We start from the raw sequence: 23438 nt of genomic DNA on the forward strand, positions 1-23438 counted from the left end.
AATTCAAAAATTGGAAGTGCAACTGGAAAATGAATTTCAATATTGACAAATGTGAAGTAGTGCTTTTTAAGATATTTGGATAAGTAGTATGGATGGAATACTGAAGTAAATCAATCAAATGACATGGATATACAAATCACTAAAGAGGAGATGTGGATTCATATATCCAGAAAAGGAACAAAACAATGGAGATCATTTCTAGGAACTAGACTGAAAAGCAGAAAATAGTGATAAAATTGTGCAGAACTTTTCATGTGCTAAATTGAGTACTATGCACAATTTAGTTCTCCAGATTATAAAAAAGGAAATTGAGTCATGTGAAGGTGCAAAAAAGCTCCACAAGGATTATACAAAAACTAATAGGTTAGAACTATTAATAAAGCTTAAAAATGGTGAAGCTCTACGCTCTAGAAAAACAGATGGCTGAAGGATGATCCGTTAAAAGGTCTTTAAAGATACGAGAGAATCACAAAATATGGTCAATTCTGCGACATGCAAATAAAATGTTTCCACTTGCTAAGAATCCAAAACTGTATATGATAGCCACTGGTAAATCCAATAGGAAATAAGGAAATTTACTCATCGAAAAAGTGATAAGAATGTGGAACTTGCTACCACCCAAGGAAAAGTTGTGGAAAATAATGTCAATACATTTACACAAAGCTAGATAAATGAGAGAAAAAGGAACAGGAAGATATTTCAATAAATTGATTAGATTAAGCGAATTTGAAGGAAGTTTGTGTAGAATGTTAAAGCCATAACAACCTGTTCATAGATCTATTCGACAGAATGATCAATCGCTGTGCTGTACATCATACAAGTTGCTGAGCAATGAGGGTTGGGTTCCTACTCCAGAAAGCTGCCTCTCATCCACTTCAATTCCCAAAATCTGGCATATCAGGGACAATCTCAGAAGACAAAGTTGAGATCTATTTCAACACTCCCTGAAGACTTTAAAATAAAATTCTACACAAATTAGCAACAGTGACTTCCATTTATATAGAGCGATTATTACAGTAAATCATTCTAGTGATATTATCAAATGTTGACACTGAACAACCTAAGGGGATACTAGATGTTAAGACCAGAAGTTTGGTTAGAGGTGTTAAAGATCATCTTAAAAGAAACCATTGCAAGTGGTTTGGAATGGAATACCTGGATTCAGGGTCATTGTAGCTAAAGGCACAGCTACCAATGGTGCAGCAGTTACAATCAGGGATATGCAAGCAACCAGAATTAGAGGGGTGCAGTGAGCTTGAAGCTTATAGCAGATCAGACAGATTTTAAAATATTGGTAAGAACTTTAAAATAGAGGAATTACTTAACCAAGAGACAACGTAGCTCAGCCAGGGTAACTGGTGAATGGGGCTTTGTGCACTTAGGACAGAGGTAGCATAATGGTGGATGGGATGTTTGCAGAGCATGGAAGATGGCAGAAACAGATCAGAGTAAGTCAAACCTAGAGATGGCAAAGACATAAATGCGGGTTTCAACATCAGCTCACTGAAACAGATGAGAAGTAGTGAAAACCGACAATCTAATGAATGACATGGATGCTTGTCATCTTGGGATCAAATAGAGAAAGATGATTATAAACAGTCTGATTAAGCTTCAGGCAGTAGCTACAGATCATAATGGAGTCAGTGGTGAGCAAATGAATTTGTGACAAGACCAAAGATAATAGATTCAACTTTCTCAATATTCAGTTGAAGGAAATTTCTGTTCATCGAGCACTGCATGTTGAACTAGCAGTGTGACTCTTTAGAGAGAATAAAGGAATGAAGAAGGGTGGTGGCACAGTAGAGTTGGGTCATGTAAGCATACATGTGAAAACTAAACATTATGATTTCAAATGGTAATTCTGAGGAATAGCATGCAGACAAGAAATACCAGGAATCCAAGCAATAACTCTGTGAAAGTGGGAAGAGAAACTATTGCAAGTAATTATTTGGTTTGGACTGAAATGAAAGGAACCTGATCAGTGTGGTTCCCCTAGTTGGTCAAGAAAACATTGAAGCAAGATGATAGAGACAATCATGTCAATGGCTTTAGATAAAGGAGGGTGACAGGATAATCACTGTTTCAATTATGCAAGCCTTCAAGCAGAGCCACGTTTGCATTCTAGAAGGGGCAGAAACTCTAACCAGATGTTCCTCCAAGAAACATAAATGTGATGTTCCTAGCTAGTTTTACAGCAATCGCTTCACTTAGGTAATCTGTAAAAGCTCCTTCCCATGTTGGATATGCACACATAGGCAGTCGCCAGGTTGTGATTGAGTTCCGCTTGCAAGTCATGCATGCATGCGAGAACATAACTGTGATATTATAGACTTCAGAACTTGAAAAAAAATGTTCATGGATTGAAAGAATCAAGAAAGAGAAACTGTTACACATGAAAAGCAGCAGCAATAACTCCCTCTGGAATAAACTGCTCCTTCAGATTAAAAAGGCAAGGAGAAACTATTATAAAGGAATTAAAAGCAACACGCCAAATTAACCATTCAGAGAAGAAAGCAGTTGAAACAACATAAACAAATTCTGGCGGGGGCGGGGAGGGACGGGGGTGGGGAGAGGTTTGTAAATGACAACTGCTTGTTAATCTGCTGCTTTGTGGCAAATGGACAATTAAGTCTGCCTGAAGAAACTTTTTGAAGTAAAAGGGCTTAACTGCAGAAAAAGTTTTGTTTTAAACAGACACTAACCTCGAATGTAACAAGGAATGGAGAATTATTTTTGATAAGGCAAGCTGCACACATGTAGTAATTTGGATTGAAAGAACTTTAAAATAGTAAACATACCACATCACAAATCTGAAGGCTGAAGGTCTATATAAGAATTGAACACCAGAATTCTACTTTCGGGAGAACTTCGAAGAACAATACTGCACAAGGATCAAACCCTAGACAAATCATGGCCAAGTTCCGTTCATTAGTAATGGTAATTACCAAGTTGGGTTAAGGGTTTTCATTTGCTTACTTGAGAGATCTATTTTTGGTTGCTACAAGCATAAACTTTAAATTAATGTTTCAGTACTTGATTGTGAGATTTCTTAATAAGTAACTGAATTATAGGTGACTGGTGGTGATTTACTCAACACAATACTGGACAGTATGAAATAGCTGTTTGATAAGAAAAGTAATGCTTGTATGTCGAATATTTAAAATTATACTCCTGTATAGGATAGCATTCATGAAGTACAAGCATTCACAAGTCAGGGACTTCTTGTGTAGGGCCTTGTGATAAGAACTTGAAACTTCAATAAACCTTCAAGGGTTGGTCATCTTTTTTAGGCTTTCAATACCTTTAAAGTATATTTAGTTAAGTCTTTGCAAAGCATGTTGAGAAGCAAAATACTCTGGTACAAAACTATAGAAATTAGAGCCTGTGACCAAAGAGAAGAATGACAACAGCCAAACCCATCCCTCTAACTCTTGCTCCCTTGAATGCTCATGTAGAAGCATAGAAGCTGATAGCACAATGTGAAGGAGACTATTACTCCACAGAAAATCGCAGCTTGCCTAGAAAGAGCAGACAGTAAAGCACTACAACTGTGCGCTGCTGCCAATCAGTGAAAAGAAAATTGAATGAGAGGGTGACTAGCGCTATAAAAGTTACAAGTTAAATATGTTGAAAGAAGACAAAAAGGAAGAAAATAAAAACGTAATAAACAAAGCTAGAGGACTAAAAGACGCTATTAGCTAGCCTGGTTGGCCAGGAAAGGTGGTAATCAAGAAACATCAGGAGGTCACAGCCTATCAAAGATGCCTCAAACAGCGTACATTACAGGAGACATGCTTTCTTTCGTTCCTTCCTTCAACTCAAACCTGTTACTGTGAAATTTCCAACATTCAGGACTCAAGAATTCTGGATTCAACTTTACTTATTTAAAGCAATACTTGTATAATCAAATTAATGAATAACACCATTGGAAAATTAAAGTTCACCACATACTGTTCCCAATAACTATCAAGCATTCTCTGTTCAGATACTGCATATGCCTGACTAAGAGATCCTTAGATTTTTTTTTCATATGTTTACAGGGTGAAGGAATCACGAACTAGACCAGCCCATGCTTAACTGCCCTCAAGGCGGTGGTTTGCAATTGGCTTAAACCATTGCAGTTCATGAAAGTTAGCCCACCCAGAATGATGTTAGGAGGCACATTACACAATTGTGAGCCACTGATTGTGAAGGAACAGCGATACAGTTCCAGGTCAGGATGCTGTGTGGCTTGGAGGGGAACCTATAAGTGGGGTTTTCATGCTTCTGCTTTTTGTTTTGGGTACAGGTCATGGGTTTGAAAAGTGCTGTTGAAGGAACTTGAAGTTGAACTGCACCCTGAGGTACTTCCAGTTATATCTCCATAAATGAGGCAGAATAGTTTAATATTTTAAATTAATATTGAAACTACAGTAACTTCAAATCTGCTGCATTTAATTCTCTTTACCTTGCAACTTTCTCCTCCTGCTCTTGAAGATAGTGATCTACCTTCAATATAGATGCATGAGCAGCAGGCATGCTCCAATCCCTTGCCTGGATGGCCATGCTTTCAATCATAAGCAAAGAGAGAGTCACCACAGGCTAACAGAAACAATGTGACCCAGACAGCAGACTCTAGTCCTGTCTTCATGTCACATCCAGACTAGAGCACCATCCAGCAGGAATATTTTCCATTTTCAGGGACGAGGTTAATACTTTTGCCCCTCCAGGTACCCAGCTAAGGTTGGTCAATAAACGTACACAGGTTGGTGATTAGATTTGCGAGTTCGCAATCAATGTGTAGTCAAGTACTCTCAAAGCCAGAGAGGTTCATGGTATACTTAAAAATACCATTTTCTGAGAAACATGTGGCTTGAATGACAGAAGTACAAGTCTACATCAAAGTAAATTTCAAGTTCACAGAACAATGTGTAAAGAATAAATGGTTTACTTTACTCAAATTATACCTCTCATTACTTATCACATTTTAAAATAAATTAAGTTTTGCGAGTTCAAAATGCAGAAGATTTTATTTCAAAACAAATTAAACTTTTCAAAAATAAATAAAAAGCTGGACACAAGTGACTACATTGAAAACCCAGTTTTTGATAGCAGTGGGCAATATGATGTGGTTATACCTTGCGAAAATAAGCGTGAGTGTCAGGGCTATGTTTACACATTTCTATGACAAGGACAACAGCAGCATGGAGGACACCTTTAAGACAAAGAAAGAGAAAAAGTGTTTTAACTGATGAATGCACCAAATAAATGACAAGGCAATGAATATAATGTTGATGACTGCTTCCAGCTACCTCACACTCAGTTATTTCTAATCTCTGCTCATCAGAAACAGAAAGCATGAGATTGCATCCAATTTTTAAAACAGGAGTGCAGTAGGCCATGAACCAAATCAACTCAATTTTATTCTTTAAACAGACCACAAACAAATACATCATTCTTTCTTGGAAACTTTTATGAAAATATTACTGGGGAGGTGAGACCAATCAGCATTTTACATCTTGAGCAAGTTAATTCATTGAATTCTAAGGTGCATGGTCACAACCAAGATCAGCTTTATCTAAAGCACCCAGATCAGCTGTGCAGATATGGAGAAATGTGTGAAGGCCAACCATTCATTTCCTCTCCAAATAATGTATGGCAGCAATCAGGCCATTCATATGCCTGCCAACAACACTGGGAGATATTTGGACCAAACTATTTGGACTCTGTTTTGCACTGAAAATGTATATTGTAGAAAGACAAAAAAATTAATAACGTAGAAATGCAGCTGTGCAAAAATTATCATGGGCCAAGTGAAAGGTTTGCTTTAAGAGTGAACTCTGGTCTAATTCTTGTGACACACCAGGAAGGTCCCAGTTTCAATTGTTGGTCTGAGCCTTGGTTGGTCTTAGCAATTTGTTTCAATAGCACCAACCTTAGTAAAGGAGTAAAGCAGGACATCAATTGGCAGGTCATCAAGATCATAACTCATGTTATTAAAAATATTTGGTGAGTACAGCTTTGACAGAATATTGCACTTATTCCGCTACAATTAAAGTGTCCAATGATTGTGATTGTGATAAAGAATGTGGAGGAATTGAAGGGCTTCCTGTGCATGTTACATGTTATTCCAGCACAAAGAACATAGGAACAGGAGAAGGCCATTCAGCAGCCCTGTGCATTTTCAATTCAACCATACCTTCAGAATATGCAAGTTAAATGAATGCAATGATGTTTGAAAAGACACCCTAACTTCAAATTTCAGGATGGGCAGATATTAGATACTGATAGCTTGGGCTGCCTTTATGACAAGTCTAACAGCCATATTTGTTAAGATGAAACATTCTTAACTTCACTTGGAGGGTCAATGCAGTTTTCAATTTCAGACCAATTCTGTCATTTTATGCATAATATTTGATTAATTGAATCATTCTTTTTATATTTATTAATATGCAAAATATATCTGGCAAAGTAAAACAAACCATTAAATGTTAATTAAGACTAAAACTACAATACTCTTGAAAAAAGATCTAAATTAGTCGTCATTTTAAAAGGTAGCTTGACACTTAAATTAGACTGTTGACTCAAATTCTCAATAATCACATGATATTGCATAGATTTCCTGTTTTTCTTTTGAACATTGACCTTTATGTCAGATTCTGAAGCTGCTCAAATCCACTGTACAATTAGACAGACTGTATTTGGCAGTGATTTAAGAATATAAATAATAAATTTATAATAATATACTTCCAAGCAAATAGCACGTACAGGTCCACCTTAGCACAGTCGCATGTTTCCTGAGGCACTCTCCCTGGTTGGATGTACAGCCAATTCAACAGTGCCAAGTCATACTTCCTAGTAATCAGCCGCAAATTATTTCTCAACATGTCTGTAACGTCATGCACACTACTGCTTTAGTATTCTCTCTTTATTTATAATGTTAACATTGTCATGAAAAATAGCAATAATCTGCACCATCTGGGTAGCTAGAATAAAAAAGGTGAATCAAAAACACAATTAAAAAACAATTGTAAAAGGCAGACAATAAATGGCATAAGCAGTAATAAGTACTAGGAATGTTTGAGGCTGTTCACAGAGTTTAGAATAATACAGAATGGACAAAGGCCTGTCAGGACATCATGTCTCTGCCAGTCGTCAAGCAGCAGACTATTCTAACCCCATTTCCTAGCCTATTTAGTCCCTCATTATAGCTGAAATGTTATAACTTGGGTAACATCCTGGTCAACCTCCTCTTCACCCTCTCAGTGCAAACACATCTCTCATGGAGGGTGGTGACCAGAACTGCACATAGTACTCCAACTGTGGTCTAACTAAGATTCTATACTGCTCCATCATAAGGTTTAGATTAGATTAGATTACTTAGTGTGGAAACAGGCCCTTCGGCCCAACAAGTCCACACTGACACGCCGAAGCGCAACCCACCCATTCCCCTACATTTACCCCTTTACCTAACACTACAGGCAATTTAGCATGGCCAATTCACCTAACCTGCACATCTTTGTGACTGTGGGAGAAAACCGGAGCACCCGGAGGAAACCCACGCAGACACGGGGAGAATGTGCAAACTCCACACAGTCAGTCGCCTGAGTCGGAAACTGAACCCGGGTCTCTGGCGCTGAGAGGCAGCAGTGCTAACCACTGTATTCAATGCCTCAACTAACAAAATATCCTATTTGCCTTTTTAACCACCTTATTCACTGGTCCTGTTGCCTTCATGGATCTGTGCATATGCATACCAATGTCCTGGTGATCCTCAGTACTAGCAAGGTTCCTACCATTCACCATGTACTCCCTTGCCTTATATGTCCTACCAAAATGCATTGCCTCAAACATTTCAGGAATAAATTGCATCTCTGCAACTGTTCTGACTATCTGACCAGCCTGTATTTCTTTTTGCAGTCAAAAAGCTTTCCTCCTTGATTTTTACTACACCAATTTGTGCATTATATACAAATTTACTGATAAGACCTTTTACATTCATGTCTAAATCATTAAGGTACACTACAATGAGCAAGTGACCCAGCACTGAACCCTTTGGCACACCAATAGACACAGGGTTCCAGCTACAAAAACAACCTTCACCCTTTTGCTTCTTGCCAACAAGGCAAATTAACACTGAATTCACCAAATTGTCTTGAATCCCAAGGGACCTTAGTTTCTTGGCCACTCCCCTATGCAATACATTGTCAAAAATTGCATGATTCTCATCTACACATCTAGTCACTTCTTCAAAACTTTGAACAAATCTGACTATATGATTTCCCCCTGACAAATCCAAGCCAATTATTCTTGATTAACCTTTACCTCCCCAAAATAAGTTTTGTCTCTCAGAACTTTCTTCAGATGCTTCCCTGCAATTAATCTCAAACTTATTGGCCTATCACTCTCTGATTTATCCCTTCCATACATCTTGAATAATGGCACATTAGCTGTCTTCCAATTCACCAACATGTATGCTGCGCTCATCAACTTTATAGTTGCATGACCCTCATTCAGGTTATGAATACACTTGAATTATTTGGGCATGCAATTACTCACTTCTATTCTACTTATCAGTGTTGCTTCTTCATTCAAGTACTGCTCTAAACACATCATTTCTTTATTTTCTGAAAAAAATGAGCCCTTTACAAAAGGATTGAGTACGGTAATGTAGTAATCATATCCCTGGATTAATAATCTAGAGCATCAAAGTCCAAAACCCAACACTGCATTTTGAAAGACACCGATTTTATTTTAAAAATAAATCTATTTATAAAAAGGTGTTATCACAAAAGAATTATCAAAGAGTTAAGACTTTTTCCAATAACTAATTGTTTCAAAACTGTCTTTAGAAAATGAATTTTAAGTCCTTACCTCGTTTACATGGGCGCCCAGAGAAAAAAACAACTACCTAAAAGAGTGGCGTTTCTGCGCAAACCATTATATATTGAACAAATACCAAATAGAAATTACTCCTGGGCAACATACCATGATTCTTATCATTAAGGAGATTTTTTGTGGCAGGCAGAAACATCTCTAGCAGCTCTGGTACTTTTCTGATAACATGCACAGCAGCCAACGCAGCCTGTGAACAAGAGAACGATGATTCATTTTACTAAGTGCCAGACACCAATCAGACAAACCTTTGAAATTCTTGCAACAGAACACTCAAGTTTTTTTATATTTAAATGAAAAGTTATGAAGTCTGAAGTACAAGATAAATTAACATGCAGTATGGCAACAAAGCACAATTTTTTTTCAAATCAAATTAGAAGTTTAAGCAACTATGACCAAAGGCACAGAACCAAGTTTCAAACCTCAAGAAGTTCAATCAGGTTGATGTAAAAGTTCAGTGAGAGTAGGTACTAGATCTAAGTCCAGATATCCCACAGAAGGCACACTTCAGTTTACCATCTACCAATTTCCGAGAGATCAAATTTACCATGTTCAAATCTGGAACATGGATTATAGAAGTAGATTTTAAAAGTGGTTTATAAAAAGGCAAGTATTGACTGAAGTGTCTGCTATGGCTACCTGATCACCAGTTAAGACAATGTCAGGAGACTAATGTGGAATAAATAAAAGGGCAAACTGAAATGATGACTTTATCTAAACACACTGAAACCGGGCAACTGCGTCAGCATTAAGAAGTTTGTACCTCTTGTTTTCATTCATATGTGAATAGTGCATGTATATTTTGGACATTAAAGATTAACTGCAAGTCACAGAGATGCACAGCATGAAAACAGACCCTTCAGTCGTCCATGACGACCAGATATCCCAACCCAATCCAGTCCCACCTGCCAGCACCCGGCCCAGATCCCTCCAAACCCTTCTTATTCATATACCCATTCAGATGCCTTTTAAACGTTGCAATCGTACTAACCTCCACCACTTCATCTGGCAGCTCATTCCATACATGTACCACCCTGTGTGTGAAAAAGTTGCCCCTTAGGTCTCTTTTATATCTTTCGACTCTCACCCTAAACCTATGCCCTCTAGTTCTGGACTTCCCCACTCGGGGAACAGACTTTGTCTATTTATCCTATCCATGCCCCTCATGATTTTATAAACTTCTATAAAGTCACCCCTCAGCCTCTGACATTCCAGGAAAAACAGCTCGAGCCTATTCAAGCTCTCCCTGTGGCTCAGATCCTCCAACTCTGGCAACATCCTTGTAAATCTTTTCTGAACCCTTTCAAGTTTCACAACATCCTTCCAACATTGCATGCATTGTTCCAAAAGTGACCTAACCAATATCCTGTAAAGCTGCAACATGACCTCTCAACTCCTGTATTCCATACTCTGACCGATAAAGGAAAGCATACCAAACACCTTCTTGACTATCCTATCACCTCGTGATTCCACTCTCAAGGAGCTATGAACCTGCACTCCAAGGTCTCCTTGTTCAGCAACACTCCCTAGGACCTTAACATTAAGCGTATTAGTCCTGCTAAGATTTGCTTTCCCAAAATGCAGCACCTCGCATTTATCTGAATTAAACTCCATCTGCCACTTCTCAGCCCATTGACCCATCTGATCAAGATCCCATTGTAATCGGAGATAACTTTCTTCACTGTCCACTACACCTCCAATTTTGGTGCTATCTGCAAATTTACTAACTATATCTCTTATGCTCACATCCAAATCATTTATACAAATGATGAAAAGTAGTGGACCCAGCACCGATCCTTGTGGCACTCCACTGGTCACAGGTCTCCAGTCTGAAAAACAACCCTCTACCACCATCCTCTGTTGTCTATCTTTGAGCCAGTTCTGTATCTAAATGACTGGTTCTCCCTGTATTCAATGAGATTTAACTTAGCTAAGCAGTCTTCCATGGGGACCTTGTCAAACATCTTACTGAAGTCCATGTAGACCATGCCCACCGCTCTGCCCTCATCAATCCTCTTTGTTACTTCTTCAAAAAGCTAAATCAAGTTTGTGAGACACGATTTTCCACGCACAAAGCCATGTTGACTATCCCTAATCAGTCCTTGCTTTTCCAAATGTACATCCTGTCCCTCAGGATTCCCTTCAACAACTTGCCGAGAAAGACAGTCGAGCCAGACTTTGAAATTTATAAACTAACCATACTTCAGCAATTATGTTTGAGCAATAGAGATAATGAAAATGAATTTGGAACAATAAGAGCTGAACTCTCTCTCCCACCCACTTCTCTCTGACTCTCGGAAGACAATGTTTGGTAAAACTGGAGAAATAACTATTTAAAGAGAACTCAATGATATTTACAAACTGAGGCCATGAATCAACAACTTAAAAACTGCTTCACAGATTAAAAACAATGTCCCATTGTTTAATAAGGGTAACATGAATAATCCTGGAAATTACAGGCCTGCAAATCTCATGGTTGGTAGATCTGTCTTCACTGGGGCAGACACAAGCAATCTCCCAGATGTAATTGTGGCTGAAGGACCTGAACTGAAGGGAATTTATATTAGGCAGGAAATGGTGTCGGAGAGACTGTTAGGTCTGAAGGCAGATAAGTCCCCGGGACCTGATGGCCTGCATCCCAGGGTACTGCAGGAGATGGCTCTAGAAATCATGGATGCATTGGTGATCATTTTCCAATGTTCTATAGATTCAGGATCAGTTCCTGCGGATTGGAGGGTGACTAATGTTGTCCCACATTTTAAGAAAGGAGGGAGAGAGAAAACAGAGAATTATAGACCAGTTAGTCTGACCTCACTGGTGGGAAAAGTGCTAGAGTCAATTACGACACATCTGGATGGCAGTAAGAGGATAGGTCAGAGTCAGCATGGATTTATGAAGGGGAAATCATGCTTGACTAATCTTCTGGAATTTTTTGAGGATTTAACTCTGAAGATGGACAAGGGAGATCCAGTGGATGTAGTATACCTGGACTTTCAAAGCCTTCGATAAAGTCCTACAGAGGAGGTTAGTGAGCAAAATTAGGGCACATGGCATTAGGGGCAAAATACTGACATGGATTGAAAATTGGTTGGCTGACAGGAAACAGAGTAGTGATAAACTGCTCCCTTTCGGAATGGCAGGCAGTGACCAGTGGTGTGCCGCAGGGATCAGTGCTGGTACCGCAGCTTTTTACAATGTACATTAATGGCATAGATGAAAGTATTAAAAGTAATATTAGCAAATTTGCTGATGATATAAAGTTGGGTGGCAGGGTGAAATGTGAGGAGGATGTTAGGAGAATACAGGGTGACCTGGACAGGCTAGGTGAGTGGACGGATGCATGGCAGATGCAGTTTGATGTGGATAAATGTGTGGCTACTCACTTTGGTGGCAAGAACAGGAAGGCAGATTACTCCCTAAATGGTTAGGGAGTGAGGTAAAGGGGCGGTACAAAGAGATCTAGGTGTTCTCGTACATCAGTCAATGAAAGCAAGCATGCAGGTACAGCAGGCAGTGAAGAAAGCTAATAGCATGCTGGCCTTCATAACAAGAGGAATTGAGTATAGAAGCAAGGAGGTCCTTCTGCAGCTGTACAGGGCCCTGGTGAGACTGTACCTGGAATATTCTGCGCAGTTTTGGTCTCCAAATTTGAGGAAAGACATTCTGGCTTTTGAGGGAGTGCAGCGTAGGCTCATGAGGTCAATTCCAGGAATGGCGGGACTACCTTACACTGAAAGATTGGAGTGACTGGGCTTGTATACCCTTGAGTTTAGAAGGCTTGAGACGTAGAAGATTATTAAAGGATTGGACACTCTGGAGTCAGGAAGTATGTTTCTGTTGATGGGCGAGTCCCGAACCAGAGGACACAGTTTAAAAATAAAGGTAGGCCACTCAGAACAGAGTCGAGGAGAAACGTCTTCACCCAGAGAATGGTGGATGCACGGAATGCTCTGCCCCAGAAGGCTGTGGAGGCCAAGTCTCTGGATACTTTCAAGAAAGAGTTGGATAGAGCTCTTAAGGATAGTGGAATCAAGGGTGATGGGGATAAGGCAGGAACAGGATACTGATTCAGGATGATTAGCCATGATCATAATGAATGGTGGTGCTGGCTCGAAGGGCAGAATGGCCTACTCCTGCACCTATTGTCTCTTGGTACATTATTGGAAAAGATTCGCACGGGCAAGATCTATACACATTTAAAAGCAAAAGGACTTCTTAGGAATAGACAGGATGGATTTGGGCTGGGAAGATTGTACCTCACCAACTTCATCGAGGTTTTTTGAGGAGGTGAAGATGATTGTTTAGGGAAAAACAGTTGATGTTGTCTACATGGACTTCAGTAAAGCTTTTGAAAGATCCCTCAAGGCAGACTGGTACAAAAGGTGAAGTCACATGATATCAGCAGTGAACTGACAAGAGAGATACAGAACTGGCTTAGTCATAGGAGACAGAGGGTAGCGATGGAAGGATTGTTTTCAGCATGGAGGTTGTGACTAGTGGTGTTCCACAGGGATCAGTGCTGGGCTCTCTGATGTTTGTGATCTACATAGACAATTTGAAAGAAAACATAGCTGGTCTAATCAGTAGGTTTGCGGATGGTACAAACATCGGTGGAGTTGTGGAAACTGAGGACGCTTGTCAGAGGGTATAGCAGGATTATAGATCAGTTGGAGAAATGGGCAGAAAAACGGCAGATGGAGTTTAATCCTGACAAATGTGAAATGATGGATTTTGGAAGGTCAATTACAGGTGGAAATTATGCAGTGAATTAGCAGAATGCTTATGAGTATTGATACATAGAGGAATCTGGGTGTGCATGTCCATAGATCACTAAAGGTGGCAGTGCAGGTAGATAAGGTAATAAAAAAGGTCTATGGCATCCTTGCCTTCATTAGAAGGGGCATTTAGTACAAGGTCAAACAAGTTATGCTGCAGTTTTATAGAACTTTAATTAGGCCACACTTGGAGTATTGCACATAGTTCTGATCACCACACTGCCAGAAGGATGTGGATGCTCTGGAGAAGGTACAGAAAAGGTTTACCAGGGTGTTGCCTGGTATGGCGGATTTTAGCTATGAAGAAAAGTTGGATAGACTGGGTTTATTTTCACTGGAATGCACGAGAAGAACAACCTGATAGAAGTTTACAAAATTGTAAATGGCATGGATAGCATGGAAGGTATGAGGCTTTTTCCCCAGGGTGGAATGGTCAATCATTGGGGGATACAGGTTCAAGGTGCAAGGGATAAAGTTTAAGTGAGATGGAGTTAGAAGGTCATGTTGCAGCTGTACAGGAGATTGGTTAGGCCACTTTTGGAATACTGCGTGCAATTCCAGTCCCCTTATCGGATGTTGTGAAACTTGAAAGGGTTCAGAAAAGATTTAGAAGGATGTTGCCAGTGTTGGAGAGTTTGAGCTGCAGGGAGAGGCTGAATAGGCTAGGGCTGTTTGTCCTGGAACATCAATGGCTGAGGGGTGACCTTATAGGAGTTTTAAAATCAATGAAGGGTATGGATAAGGTGGGGGAGTGCAGAACTAGAGGACATAGGTTTAGAGTGAGAGGGGAAAAATTTCAAAGGGACCCAACAGGCAACTTTGTCATGCATAGGACGGTGCATGTACAGAATGATCTGCAAGAGGAAGTGGAGGAGGCTGGTACAATTACAGCATTTAAAAAGCATCTGGATGGGTATATGAATAGAATGGGTTTAGAGGGATATGGACCAAGTGCTGGCAAATGGGGCTAGATTAGGTTGGGATATCTGGTTAGCATGGACGAGTTGGACCGAAGAGTCTGTTTCTGCGCTGTACATCTCTATGAATTGATGTGTGAGGCAAGTTTTTCCATACAACGGGTGGTGAGTGCCTGGAACATGCTGCCAGAGGTGGTAGTGGAAGCAGACACAATAGCAGCATTCAAGGAGCATGTATAAGATGATAGAGGGATATGGATTCTGTAAGTGAAGACAGTTTCAGTGGGGCAAAACATGACAGCGCAGACATTGATGGCCAAAGGATCTGTCCTATGCTGTATTGTTCTTTGTAAAAACCTTATACATAATGGACTCCAAGGATTCTTAAACCTCACAGCTATTATTGTTTCTGTCTTTACCATACACTACTTTTTGAAATTATTACTTTTTTTATGCATAGGATGTGGATGTTGGTGCCATGATATGGCCAGAATTATTGCTTGTCCTCAGTTGCCCATAAGATGGTGGTGCTGATGACCTACCTTTATGAACTGCTGCAGTCCATTTGGTGTAGGCACACCAACAATGGCGCTAGTGAGGGAGACCCAGGATATTGACTTAGTAACGCTGAAGGAATGATAACGTATTTTCAGATGGTGAGTGGCTTGGATGATAACTTCCAACTGGCAGTGGTCATGGATTTAGAAGGTGCTGTCTAAGCCTTGGTGAATTTTTGCACCTTGTAGATGCTATGCATTGCTGCTACTGATAATTGGAGGTAGAAAGGAGTGAATACTGAGCGTATTTGGATGTTGATAACGGCAGATTCAGTGACAACAATGCCATCAAATATCAAGAAGCAATGGTTAGATTCTTTCTTCATGTAAATGACATCACCTCACACTTGTGTGGGGCAAATATTACTTGCCATTTATTAGTCCAAAACTGAACTTGCTGCACTTAAAAAAAAACCCTTCAGACATGGACTGCTTCATGGTGTTATGAACAATGCTGAACATTATGTAATTATCAACAAAAGTCCCCACTTCTGATCCTATAATCAAGAAAAAGTTACTGATGAAGCAACTGAAGAAGGCTGCACCTAGGACACTACCCTGAGGAAATCCTGCATAGATGTCCTGGAGCCGAGCTGACTGAGCTTCAACAAGTATAATGATTTTCCTTTGTGCCAGCTAGGACTCTAACCAGAGGAACGCATTTTCCCTGAACTCCAAGTTCACCAGGGCTACCTGGGGTCACACTCTGTGAAGACTCAGTCCCACTAAAAGAAAATATCACACGGGAGTTTGAATCACAAAAGCATAGCAGAAATATAGTACAGGAGACATCATTCTTCTAAACTTTACTGAGTGCAGGCCCAAACCACTCAAACTCTTCCCCTAAGACAGTCCATCCAAACCATGGATCAGCCTGGTGAACCTCCTCTGGACTGCCTCAAATGCCAGTGTGCCTGTTCTTAAATAAGAGACCAAAACTAGCCTAAGGTGTTAATGTTAAATTTACAGTCAGAAGAGGCCGGCTGAGTGAATATGCAGCGTGTCATATGTGGGGAGTTAAACAGAATCACAAAAACCCAAGTGTGTGGAAGCAGGCCATGTTTCCACACCAACCCTCTGAACAGCATCCCATCCAGACCCAGCCCTGTACCCTATCCCTGTAATTCTGCTTTACCCACAGCTAAACCACTTAGCCTGCACATCCCTGGGCTGTGGGATGAATACCACACAGACATGGGGAGAATGTGAAAACTCCACGCAGAGAGTCATCCAAGGCTGGAATGAAACCTGGGTCCTTGGTGCTGTGAGGCAGCAGTGTTAATCACTGGATGACCACACGTTCAGGAAGTGCTCTTAGCTATAGAAACTGGAGCTCTGGATCTCTGAGTTTGAGCAGCGTTTGAAGGAATTACGGCATATCCACGAGGTTGAGTGTTACGTGGACAGTACATTTAGAGAGAACTGAAACCTACAACCCACTCTAAAAAGATGAAAGACTTAACAGCAAATTCCCAGCTTGGCGAATAGAACCACAACAACGAGCACCCGAGCTACAAATCTTCTCCCAAACTTTGAAGACTTAACAGCAATCTACGTTTGTTCAATATATCATATCAGTTGCACGACACTATGATCTTGTACTATACATTCTGTGTCTTATGATCCTGCTGCACTAGCTACCTGATAGCAGTGCTCCGAAAGCTAATTTGGAAAGACGGTCACACTGCAGCTCAGAATGGGTGTCCACCAGACAATCCAGAAAGAACAGGCAGGTTCTGCAGGGGTCCTATGCATGAACTGTTTTCTACTTTTAAAGGTGAAGGAGGTGCTGGTATCTCGGAGAAATGCAATCAGTGCCAAGCTTCTGGAATCACTAGTGCCTTGACTGTACAGGGGTTGAGGAACAAAAAAGGAAGATTAGAGGACAGGGATTCTTTACTCTGAAAAGCAAACAGGCATTTCTGCAGCTGAAAATGTGACTCCAGATTGTTTTGCCTCCCTGGTGCTCGTGTCTGGATGTTACTGAAAGGCTGCAGGACATCCTGAAAGGGGAGGATCATGAGTTAGACTTTGTGATATGTTAGCACCAATGACATGGGCAGAGTGAGGAATGGGGTCTTGCAAAAGAATTCAGGGAGCTAGGCAGTGGATTAAAAAATAGGACTTCAATGGCTAGAATCTCTGGATTACATCCAATGCCATGTGCTCATAGATACTCACTCACACACAAGCACTCAGGCTTATACTCGGTCACATTCACGTACACACTCTACCTTGCGCACACACTCACTCTCTCATGTAGGCGTACACACATACATGTTTATGGAGTGAATTTGCATTTACAGATACATTCTATTTCGCTCAGAAAGCTCACAATCTGCAGCCAATCGATCCATGTGACAGTTTTAAAATTCCTACTTTGGAAATAGAACCAGTCTGCCTCAAAATTGGAATACAGACAGGCTCTTATCTCATACTTATAATGCATTGTCTGAGCTCAGCTGTCACTTTTTTTTAATATAAAACCTTAAATTATCTCCAGAATGCGACTTGAAAGAAGCTGTGGAATTTACATATTAATGAATCGAATCCTGCATCCCATTCTAAAAGATGAAAGACGTAACAGCAATCTAGGTTTGTTCAATATATCGTATCAGTTGATGACACTGTGATCTTGTGCCATACATTCTGTGTCATATGATACTGGCGCACTAGCAGTGCTCCAAAAACTAGTAATTCCAAATAAACCTGATGAACTATAACCTGGTGTTGTGAGATTTTTAACTAGTGAGTTTAGAAATAGGACAGATGAATGAGTGGTTTAAGAGTTGGTGCAAGAGGGAGGGTTTAAGATTCCTGAATCATTGGGATCGTTTTGGAGGAAGGGAGACGTGTGGAAAACTGGACAGTCTGCATCTGAACTACACTGGGAACAACATCATTGCAGGTAGGTTTGCTAGTGTTGTTAAAAGGAGTTTAAACTAGTCTAACAGGGGGAGAGTACAGAGAATATCAATGACACAGAGACACCCCACCCCACAGCAAAGGAAGCAAGTCATATTGAGTTCAGCTATTTTGAGCATCAAGAGAATAAGGCAAGACTAGACGGTCTGTACTTTAATGGTAGGAATGTAGTAGGTAAGGCTGATGAGTTAATGGTGTGGATTGACACATGCAAGTAGGATTTGTTGCCAAAAAAAAGTTGAGGGAAGGGCTGGACTGGCAATTCAACAATACAGAGTATAGTATCGTTAGGTGACACAGAGGAGGGTAGGAAAAGGGTGGTGGTGTAGCACTATTAATGAAGGTGACAATTACTGCAGTAAGGAGAGATGATTTCTTGAAAGGGTCCTCAAATGAGACTTTGTGGGTACAACTTAGAAATGTTAAGGAGGCAGCAGCTACTTTACTGGCAGTGTATTATAGGCCCCCAAGGAGTCAACAGGTAATAGAGGAGCAAGTATGTAGACAGTTCACAGATGTGTAAGAGTAATAAATGAATAATTATACTCGGGAGATTAACTTCTCCAACATAAATTGGGAAAGTCATAGTGTTAAGGGTTTAGAAGGGGTGACTTTCTTGAAATGTATCCAGAGGAGCTTTTTGTATCAATATAGAAGATCCAACAAGGGACAACACAGTACTGGATCTGGCTCTAGGGAAAATGCACCCCCACTGCCACACAAATGCTCCATGTGGCAGCGGAGGAACATTTTAGCCATAATGATCACAACATGGTAAGGGGTCAAATTTGTTCTGAACAAAGAAGAAAATAGCTTTGGATTGAAGGAAGGCAGATTTATATTAAAAGAAAGCAGGATCTGGCCACAGTTGACTGGGAACAGCTTCTTGCGAGTATGTCTACACTGGAGCAGTGGGGGACATTCAAAAAGAAGCTGGGAAGAATACAGGTCCAACATGTAGCCTTTAAAGGGAAATGAAGGATCAATAAGTTCAGCGTACCATGTATGTCTAGGGAAATCAGGACTGGATGAGGAAGAGAAGGACTTTGAGCAAGTCCAAAGGAAGCAGTACAGCTCTAGCCTCGGAGGCTTTCAGGAAGTGCAGAAGGGAACTTTAAGCATTTCAAAGATCAAAAAGGAGGCATGAAAAAAGACTGAACAGAATTAGAGGAGAAGATCCTAAGATATTTTATAAATACTTGAAAGGGAAGAGGTTAACCAGGAAAAGATAGAGCACATTAGGGACCAAGGTGGCAATCGGTGTGTGAAGCTGCAGGACACTGAGAGGATGGTAAAGGAATACTTCTTTCTGGCCTTCACTCTGGAAAAGGACAAAGTAGTACGGAATTTAGGGAAAGGGACTGAGAAGAACTTGCACAGTTTGACATAAGAATATTGCAAGGCTCTATCTGGCTTAAAAATGGATAAATCCCCTGACCCAGATGCACTGCATCCCAGACTGCTGTGAGGGGTGAAGCAGGAAATTGCAGGGGCTCTGACTGAAATTTTTAATTCCTCTCTGGCCACAAGGAAAGTGCCAGAGGACTGGATGACGGCTAAGGCGGCTCCACTTTTCAACGTGGGTGGTAAAGATGAACCAGGAAATTACAGATCAGTCAGTGGCAGAAAACTATTGGAGAACATTCTAATGGAGCAAATTAATACTCACTTGGAAAGCATGGGTTGACAAATTTATTGGAAACTTTTGAAAATGTGATCAAGTTTATGAATGAGGGAAGTTCAGGTGATGTAGTTTAAATGGATTTTAGCAATGTTTTTGATAAAGTCCCACATGGGAGATTGATCAAGAAGGTTAAAACACATGGAATTGTGGATAACTTGGCAAGATGGATCAGAAACTAGCTTAGTAATAAGAAAGAAGGAAGGAGGACTGCAGATGCTGGAGATCAGAGTTGAAAAGTGTGGCGCTGGAAAAGTACAGCAGGTCAGGTTGCATCTGAGGAGCAGGAGAATCGATGTTTCAGGCATAAGCCCTTCATCAGGAATTTTGGAGAGGGGGAAGGGGGGAGGGCAGGGGTTGGCAGGGCACGACAAGCTGGGCACCAAGGTGGTTTGTAAGGTGATAGGTAGATGCAGGTGGGGACGATGGTCATAGGTTGGAGCAGGGGGTGGAACGGATAGTTGGAGGGCTGGATCTGGATAAGGGGGGGGCGGGCGAGATGAGGAAACTGGTGAAATTGAAGTTGATGCCATGTGGTTGGAGGGGCCCAAGGTGAATGGTGAGCCATTCTTCCTGCTGACATTGGGTGGCTAGGATTTAGTGGTGGAGGCAGCTCAGAATCTGCATGTCCTTGGTAGAGTGGGAGGGGGAGTTGATGTGGTTGGCCACAAGGCACTGAGGTTGTTTGGTGCCTGTGTCACAATGAAACTCTCTAAAACGTTCCGTGAGTTGGTATTCTGTCTCCCCAATGTAGAGGAGACCACATCAAGAAGAACGGACACAGATGAGGTGGTTGGACGTGCAGGAAAATCTCTGCCCCAGATGTAGAAGGATCCTTTGGGGCTTTGGTAGGCAGTGAGGGGGAAGGGTTGAGCACAGGCTATATACCTCTTGTGGTGGCAGTAAAAGGAAACAAAGGCTAATGGAAGAAGGCTGTTTGAGTGACTGGAGGCCATGTCCAGCAGTATACCAAAAGGGTCAGCACTGAGGCCCTTATAAATGATACACATGAAAATGTGGGGCAAATGTTAAGCAAATTTGCAAATGACACCAAGATTGGTAGAGTGGTTAATAGCAAACAAGGTAGTTATAGGTCACAGGAAGATTTAGATCGGTTGGTCAAATGGGCAGATCAGTGGCAGAGGGCATTTAACCCTGACAAGTGCGAGGTGATGCACTTTGAAAGAAGAAACAAAATGAGGCAACTTATAATGAATGGCAGGACACTGGGTAGCTTAGAAGAACAGATGGATCTTGGGTTAATATTCACAGATTCCTGAAGTCGGCAGAGCACGCGAGTAGGATAATTAAAGCAACATATGGGACACTTACTTTCATCAGTTGTGGTACAGAGTACATGAGCAAAGAGGTAACGTTGGAGTTGTGTAGAGTGCTGGTGAGGCCACAGCTGGAGTACTAGGTGCAGCTCGGATCACCTGACTACAGGAAAGATGTGATAGCACTAGAGAGGGTACAGTGGAGGTTCACCAGGATATTGCCTGGGTTGGAGAAATTGAGCCAGGTGATTCAGCGGTGGGGGGGGGGGGGGGGGGCGCGGATTTCATAAAACTCTTTTTACTCAGCGGGTGGTGGGAATATGGAATGCACTGCCTGAAAAGGTAGTATAGGCTGGAAAACATGCAACCTTTAAAAAATAATTACATGAACACAATCAGATATCATAACATTCAAGGAAATGGGACAAGTGCAGGAAATTGGGGTTAGTGGACTTTTAGCGGTAGTTCTGTCCGCACAGACTCACTGGGCCGAAGGGCCTTTCCTGCTTGTATTAATCAGAGTCTAAAACTGTTTACAGTATTCTAGCTGTGGTCTGATTTGTGCTCCATATAGTTTCAGCAAAGTTTTCGTTATTTTAATACTTTGTTCCTTCATAAAGGTGAATATTCCATTTGCATTTGATATTATCAGAAATTACTGGAATTTTCCAGCAGGTCTGGCAGCATCTGTGAGAGAAATCAGTTAATGTTTCATGTTCAATTACCTTTCTTCAGAACAGGTTAATTCCTTATTATTTCCTTATTACTTACTGAACTTTTATGCCAGCTTTGTGATTACTGCACAAGGCCTGCCTACTCTCTCTGTGCTGTAGTTTTCTGCGATCTGTCTCCATTTAAATTATATTCAGCCCCTCTAATCTTCCTGAGATTATATTACATTTGCCAAACTCGCTAACATAATTGGATCAAAGAGGATCTAGACTAGAATAAGGAGTTCAAATCAGTGCACCAGATGTGGTAACTAATTAAAGGGAAATTGACAAAAACATTTAGAATACTTTACAGGTTTAAGGTAGATTTTGCCTTTTGTCCATTTGAATCATTTACATCCTTAACCTTGTTCCAGAGATGAAGTCTCACCTTTTTACGGATGTATGAGTTGGAGTTCTTCAACAGTTTCTCCACCTCTCCAGCCAGATCTCTACACATATCCGATGATCCCATACAGCCCAATGTACAGAGAGACAGGCCCTGGACAAACTGGGTGCTGTGGCTCAAGTCACTGCAGAGAAAGCAAAATGTACTGACTTATCACTAAATCATATCAACTCCAAAGTTCACAGCCTTGAGAGCTCATCCTTGACCTGCAGGGATAACGATTAAATACAGAAAAAGAAACCAAGTACATTTTGAAAATGTCAACGTAATTTGAAAGTGTTCCATTCATCCACAATTCTCTCTCAATTCTCACATCAAATTCATTTAGCACTCCTCTATTGGGGTGGCCCAATATAGTTCAATTAAATTTTCTAATATCACCCTGAACGTAATTCATCAATGCACTTGTCAGTCCAGTTGGCAAGGTACAATCAGAGCAAGTCTAGCTTTCTTTGCTTGTTGCAAATAAACAAACAGAAATATTTTACTTAATGCTAACTCCATAAAACCCTCTCAATTTTCAAGATTTCTATTGGATCATCCTTGGCTGCCTTTTCTTTGCAGGGAAAAAGAAAGCCTCAAGTGGTGTAACCCCACTTCTTATGAAAGCAAGAACCACCAAAGTCCAGGAGGACCATTGAGGACTACTCTCATTAGCAAGATACAACCAAGGGTCACCATGCCTAAGGTGTGGCATCGGTGGTGGTGATATTGGTGTGGTTAGATGGGGGGGTTGGTGGTGGTAGGTGGGGAGAGCTTGTGAAAGGGGAAAGCATCTTTCTGAACCTTTCAGGCATTTCTGGTCTCCTTATTGTGAATCACTTTGGCATCCTCTGCTCAGCCTTTTCTCTTTCCAAAAATATGGTCATCAGGACTATAAAGATAGATACAGTTGCACTTTACAGCATTTACCATGACTACTGAATGTCTCAATATGCATGACTGTCAATTAATTGTCAATTGTGTACACAATAACTCCAGAGATTTTAATCAGTATATTTTTTGCAAGGTTTGTGAAGGTTTGTAACTCAGGATTAGCTCAGGTTAACCACCAGGTTACACGAACACCAGCTAGCCACAAAAAGACATGACCCTCTCTCCCTCGTAGCCCTACACATGGAGGAAAAAAGAAAACACCATTTCAACAGGGACAACACATCTATCCTGGGACAGGCTAAGCAAAGACATGCCAGTGAATTCCTAGACGCCTGGCACTCCAACCACAATGCCATAAACAAACACATAGATCTAGATACCATCTATCAACCCCTCAGAAAACGAACACGAAATGACATCACCACAAACCCCAGGAA

At 40.9% G+C, this 23438-nt stretch overlaps 1 protein-coding gene across 2 annotated transcripts in view; it reads right to left on the reverse strand.

Moving 5' to 3' along the window:
• The window catches only part of LOC132822888 (AP-1 complex subunit gamma-1-like), a 146539-nt gene that overhangs the window by 63994 nt on the left and 59107 nt on the right, over positions 1 to 23438 (reverse strand). For both annotated transcript variants that reach the window (XM_060836275.1, XM_060836274.1), the window contains exons 4-6: positions 22108 to 22249; positions 8968 to 9064; positions 5118 to 5194 (exon numbers count right to left, since the gene is read on the reverse strand). In XM_060836275.1, coding sequence (XP_060692258.1) covers positions 5118 to 5194; positions 8968 to 9064; positions 22108 to 22249 — 316 coding nt within the window. The remainder of the gene's footprint in view (positions 1 to 5117; positions 5195 to 8967; positions 9065 to 22107; positions 22250 to 23438) is intronic.

This window comes from Hemiscyllium ocellatum, chromosome 15, assembly GCF_020745735.1.
Source record: "Hemiscyllium ocellatum isolate sHemOce1 chromosome 15, sHemOce1.pat.X.cur, whole genome shotgun sequence".
Lineage (NCBI taxonomy): Eukaryota > Metazoa > Chordata > Chondrichthyes > Orectolobiformes > Hemiscylliidae > Hemiscyllium > Hemiscyllium ocellatum.